General features: G+C 35.0%; 1 protein-coding gene across 6 annotated transcripts in view; it reads right to left on the reverse strand.

Moving 5' to 3' along the window:
- The window catches only part of LOC105481143 (erb-b2 receptor tyrosine kinase 4), a 1,180,372-nt gene that overhangs the window by 177,752 nt on the left and 989,366 nt on the right, over positions 1 to 13,254 (reverse strand). For all 6 annotated transcript variants that reach the window (XM_071073321.1, XM_011740477.3, XM_011740479.3 and 3 more), the window contains one exon: positions 5,402 to 5,587. In XM_071073321.1, coding sequence (XP_070929422.1) covers positions 5,402 to 5,587 — 186 coding nt within the window. The remainder of the gene's footprint in view (positions 1 to 5,401; positions 5,588 to 13,254) is intronic.

The raw sequence follows: 13,254 nt of genomic DNA on the forward strand, positions 1-13,254 counted from the left end.
ATCAAAAACAATAGAATATACTTTCTTCTATTTTTAGAAAAATAAAATTATTTTTTATTTTTTAAATTTTTTGTGTGTACATAGGTGTACATACTTATGGGGTACAGAATATACATTCACCTCATTGCCACATGGTACATGCTCTAAAATCAACCACATAATTGCACATAAGTACTCCTCAGCAAATGCAAAAGAACTGAAATTGTAACAGTCACTCTCTCAGATCACAGTGCAACAAAAATGAAATTCAAAACTAAGAAAATATTGACATTCTTCACAGAACTAGAGAAAACTATTTTAAAATTCATATGGAACCAAAAAAGAGCCTGAATAGCCAAAGCAATCCTAAACATAAAGAACAAAGCTGGAGGCATCATGTTACTCAACTTCAAGCTATACTACAGGGCTATAGTATCCAACACAGCATGGCACTGGTACAAAACCAGACACATAGACCAATGGAATAGAAGAAAGAACCCGGAAATAAGGCTGCACACCTTCCACTATCTGATCTTTGACAAACTGACAAAAAACAAGCAATGGGGAAAAGATTTCCTATTTAATAAATGATGCTGTAATAACAACTGCCTAGCCATATGGAGAAGATTTAAACTGGACCCCTTCCTTACATCATACATGAAAATCAGCTCCAGATAAATTAAAGATTGTAATGTAAAACCCAAAACTATAAAAAACATGGAAGACAACCTAGGCAATACCATTCAGGACATAGGCATGGGCAAAGATTTCATGATGAAGATACCAAAAGGAATTGCAACAAAAACAAAAATTGACAAGTGGGATTTAATTAAATCGAAGAGCTTCTTCACTGCAAAAGAAACTATCCACAGAGTGAAAAGACAACCTACAGAAAGGGAGAAAATTTTTGCCAACTATGCATTTGACAAAGATCTAATATCTAGCATCTACAAGGAACTTAAACAAATAGACAAGAAAAAAAAGAATCCCATTAAAAATTGAGCAAAGGACTTTTTTTTTCAAAAGAAGTTGTACATGCGACCAACAAGCATATGAAAAAAAGCTCAACATCACTGATCATTAGAGAAATGCAAATCAAAACCACAAAGAGATACCATTTCACACCAATCAGAATGCTGTTGAGGTTGTGGAGAAAAAAGGAACATTTATACGTTGTTGTATGGTGGGAGCATAAATTAGTTCAACCACTGTGGAAAGCAGTCTAGCAACTCCTCAAAGAACTAAAAACAAAAGTACCATTCAACCCAGCAATCACCTTCCTGGGTATATACCCACAGGAATATAAATAATTCTATTATAAAGACACATGCACAAGTATGTTCATTGCAGCACTCTTCCCAATAGCAAAAACACAGAATCAACCTAAATACCCATCAATGGTAGACTGAATAAAGAAAACGTGGTACATATACACCTTGGAACACCATGCAGTCATAAAAAAGAAGAAGGTCATATCCTTTGCAGGGAGGACACGGATGGAGCTGGAGGCCATTATCCTTAGCAAACTAACAAGGAACAGAAAACCAAATACCACTTGTTAGCACTTATACGGGGAAGCTAAATGATGAGAAAGCATGGATACATAGAGGGAAACATACACTGGAGCCTACTTTAGGGTGAAAGGTGGCTGAAATCAATACAAATTTATTCTCTTACAGCTCTGTAGGTTGAAAGTCCACCGTCAATTTCACCAGGCTATAAAATCAAGGTACAGGCAGGCCTGTGTTTCTTCTGGAGATTCTAAGAGAGAGTCTGTGTGCTTATCCTTTCCAGCTTCTAGAGGTGCCTACATTCCTCAACACGTGGTCCCTTCCTCCATCTTCAAGGTGCACCGCTCAACTCTGATCTGTTTGTATGTCTCCTGTCTCCTGCTCTGATCCTCCTGCTTTCCATTTACAAAGACCTCTGTGATTACAATGGGCCGATCTGGATAATCCAGGAAAATCTCATCTCAAGATCCTTAATTTAATTACATCTGCAAAATCCCTTTTAACATGTAAAGCAACGTTCACAGATTCTGGGGATAGAATGTATTAGCATCTTTGGGGGTGGGATATTATTCAGCCTACCACAGGTAGATACCATTTATTATGTTCTTTTTGCAGATAAGAAAAAAATATAGTAATTATTAATACCACCATATACAATGAGAAACAAGAATTCAGAGGCTAAACAACACAAACTCAGAAAACTTAAAAGTGGGCACCAACATATAAATATAGTGTTTCTAACCTTAAGTCTGATTCCACTTCACAATTCTGCTCGCAAAGTAGAAAGAAATAATAAAGGAAGGACTCCCTGCTTAAGGGTAAATTTTGTTATTTTCTTGGGTTAAAAATAATTACTATATATTTATTGAATGACTAATTGTAAGTAAGATCCAATTTTAGGTTCCGGTAATAAATAAGAATCAGATATAGTCAGTCTCAAGGTAATCCTTCATCTTTCCATATATTTAAATACCTATAATTCCTAAATGTATATATACAGTACTGACCGAATTTAATTACCTCATTAACATTCCCAGTTTCATGTTCTATAAACTTTTCCAATGTGCCAAGTCTGAAACTGAACTCTTGATTTTTTCCTACAAATTTTCACCCCCCATCCTTCACCACCTCAGGAAATGATCTCACCATACTCCCCTCCCTCACCACCTACAGCTAATCAATAATTGAATACCTCAAATTTTGCCCCCCAAATATATCTTAATTCCATCTACTTCTCCTTATTGGCATTGCCTCCAGATTCCTAATTAGTATCTTCATTTTCATTCTTATATCGCCTCAATCTAACCTCCATACATAAACTAGCATGATCTATTTAGAATATAAATGAGATTATGTCAATTGCATGTTAAAATACTTCAGTAACTACCTACAGCACTTACAATAAAATTCAAACTTTTCTTGCTATACTGGGTAACCATATAATATGGTCTGTTTAGGACTCTTCTGCACCTGTCATCCCGGTATAACTAGTAATACAGTCTCCTTTCATGCCTAAAATTATTCCATTTGGGTGATAAGTCTCTTGATCACCACATCTGTAGAGCCCTGTGTGATCTTTCTTTTGCCTAAATATTATTCTCATAGCTGAAGCCTTCTCCCTCAGGACTCAGTGTCTTCTCTTAAGTGTCCCCAGCAGTTGGCTTTCTTTAAAATCTGAACCACAGTATTCAATCCTATAGTTAATTCTTTCATTTGTTGAATGTCTGTTCAATCCATTAGGGTGCACAGAGAGAACCAGGCCCATATCTGCAGTGTTTACACCTACATACCTCAGTCAGCATCGTATCTGAAACATGATAAAAGCCCACCAGTACCTGTTGAAGATTAATGACTAAACAAGCTTACCATATAGGCAGAGAGATAGTAAATGTATAGTTGACATTTACATAATATAAATGTGTTCAAGATATCAACTACCAAAATTAATACGAAAAAGAAAATAATTACTTCTGCCTGCAGAGAAGGGTTGATTAGGAAAGACTCCATAAATGGAGGATGCCCAAACAGTGTTGATGGATGAATAAGATCATGCAGTGTGAACCAAGAAGCCAAGAGAAGACTTCTAAGCTTAGGGGATGGCATTTGCAAAGGCAAAAAGGTATAAAACTGTGATTATTCAGGAAACCCAAAGTAGTTTATCGTATTAGAGTGTACAATGTTGTATAAATGATATATTAATAACACAAACCTTAAGGACAAAACCTAAATTGTAGAGACCACAGCAGAAAATACAGAGAGCGCTAACAAATTTGAAGCTTAGCGTTTTTGTTTTTGTTTTTTGAGACGGAGTTTCCCTCTTGTTGCCCAGACTGGAGTGCAATGGTGTGATCTCAGCTCACTGCAACCTCCACCTCCCAGGTTCAAGCAATTCTTCTGCCTCAGCCTCCTCAGTAGCTGGGATTACAGGCATGCGCCACCACACCCAGCTAATTTTGTATTTTCAGTAGAGACAGAGTTTCTCCATGTTGGTCAGGTTGGTCTCAAACTCCTGACCTCAGGTGATCCACCTGCCTTGGCCTCCCAAAGTGCTGGGATTCCAGGCATCAGCCATTGCACCCAGCCTGAAGCTTAGCTTTATTTTCATTTACAGTCCTAGAATGATTTGATAAATTCTATTGCATATTTAACTCACCTTATAAATTATAGTTCTTAGATAATTCCGTTTCTGAAGTGTTATATTTCAAACTTCATTGCCATAAAGAATCCTCACAGATGCAGTTATTACGTAACAGTCACAAAATTATAATACATAGTCCATAAGGAAACTCTACTGAGAGTTACAGTGTATAGAACTAAGCTGAGTTTTTCTGTCAAATAAATTTTTTGGTTTAAATTTTAATAATTACATCAAATTTCTTTTTTCTATAATGTGCTTTTATTCATTATTAGATTATTAAAAAAGCAGGTCAAAGCCACTATGTTATGATTTTGGCATTTATATTGTACAAATGTATAGATAAAAATATCTATGGAATCTGAAAAGACTTCGGGTCGTATTTTGATGTAACTAAGAGTTGACACAATTAATACTCATCATTGACCTATTTCTCTAGAAACAGAAAATTATCAAGAAAGATATATGGTATAGATAATCACAAATATTTGCTTTGAACATTTAGAATGTATACTAGAAGTTGTGCACTAGCAGACTGCATGACAAGAATGCTTTGTTTAGACTCCAAAGTGTTTCAAAAATTGACTTAAGATTTAAATTTGGGAAATCACAAAAAATCCAGAATTCTGGCCACTCTTAAAAAAATTAAAAGATAAGATAACTCTAGTAATATTCCCCAAATCACAGTCCCCTAGAAACTAGTAGATGCTCTCTGGTTAACCACAGACCCACCTCCCCCATCACCCCAGACCGCTGCCCTTATATATGTGACATGCCTAAGCCTTTGTGTAAGACTAAAACTCTCAACCATTAACGACAAATTGAAAATCATCAAAAAGACTAAGAATATATTTAGATTTTGCTCATTTGTAATATTGAGAATTAAACACACAGGCTATTTTTTAAAATCGTCTAAATATGAAAAAATTCAGACATTCAACCCTTTCTTGGATTTTATCAGTTAACTAGACTGTACCAAAACAAATAAGCCAAATAAATCCAGTATAACAATTCCTCCCCCTGACTAGCAAGCTCTTTGTTTTGGCATCTAGTCAATTCAATTAAAATTATACAACCCAATAATCTAAAAATATATATCATGCATTTAATCTGTAGTTTACCTAAAAGTACCTGTCTGTTATGTATATTTCAATGTAGCAAATATACTTTATTTTATTTAAATGGGAAGACAACATATTTTCAATATGAAAACTGTTCTAGGTTAGGAAATATTAACCTGAAAATGTCATTCCCATAGAAATTGACAGGCACTTACCTTAGCTATCTGGACACACCAGTTAAGCAGCAGTTGTGATCCAATGTTATCCTTGTGCTCGTGGACATACTCCAACAGGCAGCCATGGGGCATAAGTTGAGTAACCAGCTGGATGGTTGGGCTCAGACACACACCCAGCAACCGGACTAGGTGTGGATGATCCATACTTGCCATGATCAGAGCTTCCTGTAAGAAAAAAATGCAATACCATCATTTCTAGTCAAATTTTCTTAGATTTACAGTTACTTCCATTGTACTAATGGTGCTGATGATTTTTTAAAAATGTACTCAATGGAATCAATCAAAATGAAAAGATATTATTTCAGTTATTCTATCTTTAAAGTGATTTAATTCATTAAAATTAAAAAAATAACAAAGTCTCTACATGCATTTACATGGAAGCTGTTATACAATAACTGCCTATAAAATTAATAGCAGTATTTTCTCCTTTGTAATATAAGCAATATGAGATTTTATTTATTGCCAAGTAAGTCAAAATGAATTCCAGCTTATATTATGGATTTTTAACCTTTGACCTTTGCTCTAAAGTAAAATAATCTACACAAATTTAGTTAGTTGCGAGTAGAGTAAGGTGAGCTGAACTTCGAAGTCACCCATTATTGGTGTAGAGTTGGACAGCTTACAATGGTGTCAAGTATAAATCATAAATATGGAAATGTAGATAATTACAAGTATTATATCTATTGTCAATTTATATAAAATAATAAACATTTTAATAAGACATTTTGTTTCATAATTTTACCTTTCCTCAAATTTATTTCATTTTCAAAATTATAAGTGATGTCTTATTCATAGATTCATAAAATTTGAGAGCTGAGACTATAAAAATTTGACTACTCCGACTTTTATATTTCATAAAATGAGAAAACTGAGTTACAATTTTGCATCAGAATCATAAAGGCACCACTGCTTAATGGGGATAAAAGTGGACATATGATGGTTATTTAGTGCATCCCAGTTAGCTTCAAATAAAAAGTTATTGTAAGACTCTTTATTGTAATTTGAAATAGATACAACTGTAAAATAAATGTTTATGTACTTTGTTATGGTTTGATTTGTGCTTTTATATTATGAAAGCCAATAAAATATTGTTCATCTCCTATGAAAACAATAGTAAATTTTTGCTTTTTAAAAGCTATGTAATATCACCTACATACTATTCTTGTTAATAATATTTAATTTGAATCTAATCATAAGGAAAAAATCAGACAAATCCATACTGTAGGACATTCTGCAAAGAAACTGGCTTGTACTTATTTAAAATGTCAATATTAGGAGAAACGTAAAAGAAGGGTGTGATGTTCAAACTAACATTTATTACAGAAATAGGGCAATGCTGCATTTTTGGCTCTTGGGTTAAAAAATATATAAAACATTATTGGGACAATTGAGGAAACCTAAATAGGGACTATATATCATGTAATATTATATCAACATTAAATATTTGAGAGTGATAATGGTATTGCAGCTATGTAAAATAGTATTCTTTGATTTTAGAAGATCTTGAAATCTTTATGGGTGAACTATCTTGCGTCTGCAATTTACTTTCAAATAGTTTACTCACACAGGGAAGGAGAGAGAGATGTATAATATATGTATATGTATCTATGTGTTTGATGTGTGTATACAAATATATACACACAAATACTCGCACATACACACGGAGGGTGTAATACGTATATGGCAATTGATTATATTGATTTTTCTACATGAAGGTACGGTGTTCATTGTATTACTCCTGAACATTTTATATAACTTTGAAACATTTTAAAATAAAAAAATTTAGGACACAAATTATATTGAGTTTCTGTTTAAGATGGCATGGCAGATTGAATTCACAAATTACTTCCCTTTCCTCTCAATTTCACTATACTGACAAAAAAAGAATCAATTTTAAAAGACAGACACCAACAATCATAGAAAGGAGGCAATAAAGATGGAATAGTAAAAGTAGGAAGCGGCTTATCAGTGTTAGCAACTTGGTAAACATAAGCAATCTGAAGCCTAATTTAATGGAGGGAAACTGAGAAGCAACCCAGTAATGTGTAACACCAAAGGCTGAGGAGTAGTAGTATTACAAACCTCCATAAATGGAGCAAAAGAACTGTTTTCAGCAGGATTGCTTCAGAGTACATTTGGGAAACACTTAGACTACAGATCTCCTTTCCCCTTTGCCCTTAGGAAATCTTAAACCAAAAGAACTGTACTGTGGATATCAGGCAAAATGGAAAGAGAAGTACTCTGGGGAAAACAGAAGTATTATGTAAATTTACATATGATAAAAATATGGACCATTCTTCCATTCCATCTCCCAAATAGAGCTGTGACTTCAAAATTCTCAAAGTTTTAAACCTAGAATTTTACACCCAGCAGCATTTCAACCAAGTGAATGCGTACAACAGACAAGTTCAGATGTGCCAAATCTTAACACATTTACCTTCCGTGCTTCCTTTCTTTGTAAATGTGCTCATAAAAAAGGGACAGGGTGTTAGAAGAGTACATAAAATCAAGGAAACAAACATCAAGCATAAATTATGGAAATACAAAAAATATAGTGAAAAATTTTCTAGAATAAAAGCTATACAACAAACGAAAACAGCAGCCGGCTAAGACTGGAACAGGTCAAGTAGCTCTGGGAAAGGTGACCCAAGAAGATGGAATTGATAGAATGCCTGATGAACTTAAAATACATTAAGAAAATATTTATTTTTCTAGTGGGAGTTGAAGGTCAAATTAGTGATAGATACACAGAAAACTAAGCTAAAGTAAAAAAAGAAGAAATTAACCTGAGATAAAACACAAAGATATGCACAAGAAAGACTCGGAAAGGTGAGGAGCTGTGAGGGGAGTGGATGATGAGAGATTGCTCAATAGGTACAATGTATATTATTTGAGTGATGGCTACACTAAAAGTATTGACTTCCCCATTATGCAATCTATGTATGTAACAAAATTATACTTGTACTCATAAATTAATGCAAATAAATAAAAAGAAAATCAGACTATACAGCACAACTGGGAATAGTTACATAATCATAATAGTGTAAACATGAAATACTGATATAATCAGAAATCATGTAACTGTGGGAAAATGGGGGGACAGAGGATGCCCTTCTGGAAAGTGGTGATGGGAGTGGAGTGAAAGGTATATAACCATTGCTGGTTGCAAAAAGTTAGCCTAAGATATGTAGACTAAAAAGAAAAATTTAAGACTTCGCAATATAAGCATATTAGTTAAATATACGTAGTTAGGTAACAGAAGAAATTTCCAAAAAATGAAAGTGATTGATTTGGGCAGTGGAAAATGGGGGCAGGGAAGGGACAGCAGGGTAGCTAGCAGGCTACCTTTCATCATTAGTCTTGTCAAAGTATTTCACTGTTTTATGATTACCTTAAAGCTACTTGTGAGGACATTATCCCCTTTAACCATCCCTACTATTTTACTGCTGCTGAGTTACAGAGTGCCTTCCAAGAGTTATTCACAAATATGCAGTGTTTGATGGGGTATGTGGGTTTCCCAGATCCAGCCAAGGATTTATTGTGAGGTCTAACATTTTATTTTTTCAGTAAGGAATATAGGGGCAGCATGGGAACATGCCTGGAAAAAGGAGTGATAGAAGACCAAACAAAAGAAGTAAGCTGGTAAAATGCTGTCACTCTCCCTCAAAGGACTTTTTGTTTCTGAGGTTTGGTGGTAAAAGCTGAAATCATTGTTTTTCAGATGGCTTCCAAGTAAAAAAGATACTTTAATTCCCTCTTCCCTAGCTGCCCCAGGGAACAACAAGAGTCACAGAACAGAGATGAGTTTCTATGCTTTCTTGCTGAGCCCACGAGGACTGCAACATGGTGAGGACAGGAAGTTCCGGGAGCACTGTAAGGCATCACACCTAGAAAGGACTTCAGCGTACTCGCTTGGTAGCAGTCAGCGGCAACAGGAGTGGGACCTCTCCAATGGCTCAGAGAGAAGAGACTCAACAGAGGGACCAGAACTGGTAGGAAAGATCACTATAGAAACCACAGAAGCATCCTTACATGGTACCAGTCAGCAGTAACAGGAGTGGGACCTCTCCAATAGCTCAGAGAGAAGAGAATTCATCGTGGGGACCAGAACTGGTGAGAAAGATCACTGTAGATACCACAGGGAGACTGCAGCTAGAAGGCCAGATTATAGGTAAATAGGAGACACCTAACAAGTTTCCAAAATATTTGTGGAGACCGCTTTGGGGTGCGGGGTTTTGCATAATTAACTGAGCCAGAAATCTGTGTTATTACTATTCATGTGGCCTCCTCTGGATTCACAAGGTGAAAACATTTGGTTTCACTTCTTGTGTATCTCAGTAAACATTTGAAATAAAGCAAAGCAATGTAGTTATAAAGAGAGTATGGATGAAAATATTAGCCAACTTAAATGGCCTATTATTACCTATTATTTAATCTGGTATTAACTGTATTCACAGTGTAAACCAGAGAGTTCTTTCATTGAATTATAACATGCACATGTAAAAATATATACACACCAAATCAGCAAAACATCTAATTAGATTAAATCACTAATTTATGTTTTAAGTCAGATACTTAATTAGATATTAAATATTAGATATCAAATTAAATTAAATTTATACTTATGTTATTTCTTTTTTGGTGGCTCTGGATTTTTTTGTGTATATGAAAGTCACCTGTTTACAGTTACAAGTGTGGCTCCACTCCCAGATACTCAGGTTTAGAAGATCTTAGGCATCTCCATTTGTAGCAAGCTCCCTTGTTAAAGGAACTTAGGAAATAGAAAATGTTGAGAACCTCTAGCACATCTCGATGTCTCCATCGAATGTGTGTTTCTATAATCCACTGCAAAAGCAATAACAGGTAATAATTATTTGATCCTTATTATAATCCCATGAAGCAGCTCAAACTCAAAAGTAATTCTCAGCTGCAAAATGAGGAAACCGAAACTCAATGAGAGAACCGGCCCAGGTCATGAGACTTGTTAGTAGCAGGATCAGTAAACACTCAGAATTTTCATTCTGACTGTAGTGTTATGACAGTAAAAATATCATATTTTTTACTTCATTTTCATCAGCACATTTCAGTGTCAACCTTTATCTTTTTAGCAAGACAGCCTCAAACTCCTCACATTAGCCCTGCCTGCATGAATTGGGTCAAATTATACTTTGCTGGCCAGGCGAGGTGGCTCACACCTGTAATCCCAGCACTTTGGGAGGTTGAGCCGGGTGGATCTCGAGGTCAGGAGTTTGAGACCAGCCTGATCAACATGGTGAAACCCCGTCTGTACTAAAAATACAAAAATTAGCCAGGCATGGTGGCACGTGCCTGTAATCCCAGCTACTCAGGAGGCTGAGGCAGGAGAATTGCTTGAAGCCAGGAGGTGGAGTTTACAGTGAGCTGAGATTGCACCACGGCACTCTAGCCTGGGCGACAGAGTGAGACTCTGTCTCAAAAAAAAAAAAATTATCCTTTGCTTCCTGAGGACCAACTAAAATCAAATAATACGTTTGTGCTTACAGGTAAACTGTCATCACTTTACAATATGTTTTCAGAACAAGCCAAATAAAACATTTCTCTCTGATTTGCTGAGGGTAGTATTTGATAATACTACCCTTAATAATGTTATTTATTAAGGTAAAGAGAATGGTACAATGTAAGGTAGAAGAAAGATTTTGGGGTTACTTTTGCATTTGAAAAGTTTACATTAAGGGGTGTAAAAAAGTCACACGGAAGTTCTCTTTTTAAAAATCTATTAGTAAGTCCTGGCAAAAAGGCTGGGTTTCTATTAAGAAAAATTGCTCATCACACTACAAAGAGTATTTGAAACCAAATTGCAGAGTATTTGCATAATAGTTCTCTTTTTTTGAAGAAAGAAACATGAACAAGACACTAATTGTAGGTTGCATTTTTTTTTTCATAAAGGAAATAGCAGATGGCTGGTTGGGAGGATAGGAGAGTAGATAAAGAAAAGGGAATATGAATTTGTTTAGAGTGATGAGTGGGATAAAAAGGGGAAAAAAATCCCAATATTTTAATCATAGAGTGTCTGGTTTCAATAAATTACTCTGTGTTAAACTTAATGTCCTCTGTTACCTATTTTTGTGTGGGACCTATGGAGGCAACTTTGGAATCTTTGCTGCTGTCACTAGAAAATGTCGCTGAAGACCATGGGAATAAATACAACCTGACAGGGACATTATCTGTTTCTCCAGAAAGAAATTATTCTGTCTTTATTTTCCTTTTTTGCTTTACAATTTTTTTTTGTCTTGTAGGTAAATTTAAGAGTTTTCTCATTGAACAGAAGGGAATAACGTAACAGGTGCTACAGTAAAAATTCTAAAACAAAAATATTTTTCTTTATAATGAAGTCTTGTGTAAATAAGGACTTTTAAAAAAAACCATCAAGGGACTACCAAGGTATAGATAAAAAAAGCTCTGAAGCATGTATGTCAAGTCTCTAGCCACATATTATCTATATCTCTATTTCAGCCTGAAGGGAAGATATTTTTGTACAATAATAAGTGAGCAATAATAACTGTACAATAATAAGTGAGCTATTTTTTCACATTCAGCTATCATTCTGCAAAACCACCAGATATTTATATCTTTCCACTTTAGTTTCTCATATTATTTAGTGGTTTCACAAAGACAAAAGGGAAGAAAAAACCATATTGCCAGTGAAAACTTATAGGCTATTCTGTTTTTAAAAATGTTAACTTCAGCCGAACTCTGTTTCATTATATCTATGGACCATTAATGCAATACCTTCCAGCTGAAAACCAGGAAAATCTCATTGCATCAGAGATAGGGAAGATAAAAAGAGAGACAGAGGAAAAGAAAAGACAGACAATTAATGTAAACATATAACACTACGCTTCATGCAACCATCAGCAGATCTGTGGGTGCTTGAAAGAAATGCTGCCCCTAAAGACAGTGAGTGCTAGTCATGAAGAACGCAAAGAAGATAAAGACGGCCACAATGATGAAAAATGAAATAAAATCACTGGTCCATAATAATTTTTTTACTAACTTGCCTTGCTGCAGATGGTACGAAGATAATAAAATAAATGAAATCAGCATCTGTTCCTTCATGTCTAGAATAAATTATAATTAATTTGGGTAAATAGGTGAACTCCCTTCCAATCCTTGGTATCACTTTTGTGGACTTCAATAATCAGATGAGGACTCTTCTAAACTTTGAAGTCAGCACTTTCCATCTCCATTCTACATCATTCACCCACTGAGTGGCCATATGTTAGATTTAGTCACTAACATTGCTGCACAATGAAGACCTTTTGAAGAAGTCTACATTGTGAAAGAATTCTACTTTCTGTTTTCCCTCTTTTTTCTTTCACTCATGATTACACTGAATTTCCATCCTTATTATATTTCTCTATCTCTTTAGTTTTATATTTCTTCACTTAAAAATATTTATTGAGAATTTGCTATGTGCCTGGCACTGTGATTGAAGTTGTGTCTACAAAATAATCTCCAGTCTCAGGGAGCTTTCATTGTACTTGGAGAGGCAACAAGTAACTAGGAAAGCCAAATAAACATAAAACAGATGCATAAATATTTTTAAATTATATTAAGAGGTATCACAGAAATAAACAGTGTTGTGATGGATAATGAAATGGTGGTCACAGAGCTACTTTAGATAAGGAGAGCCAGGAAATGTGTCCTGAGATCAGATTTATGAGACAAAGTCATATATATAAATAACTGGAAAGAGCATTCAAGGAAAAGCATAACCTAAGAGTCTGGCATATTTTGGAAGCTCTGAGAAGGCTCATGTACTTGGAATTTAGCAAGGGCTATAATGGCATGAG

Source organism: Macaca nemestrina, chromosome 11, assembly GCF_043159975.1.
Source record: "Macaca nemestrina isolate mMacNem1 chromosome 11, mMacNem.hap1, whole genome shotgun sequence".
NCBI lineage: Eukaryota > Metazoa > Chordata > Mammalia > Primates > Cercopithecidae > Macaca > Macaca nemestrina.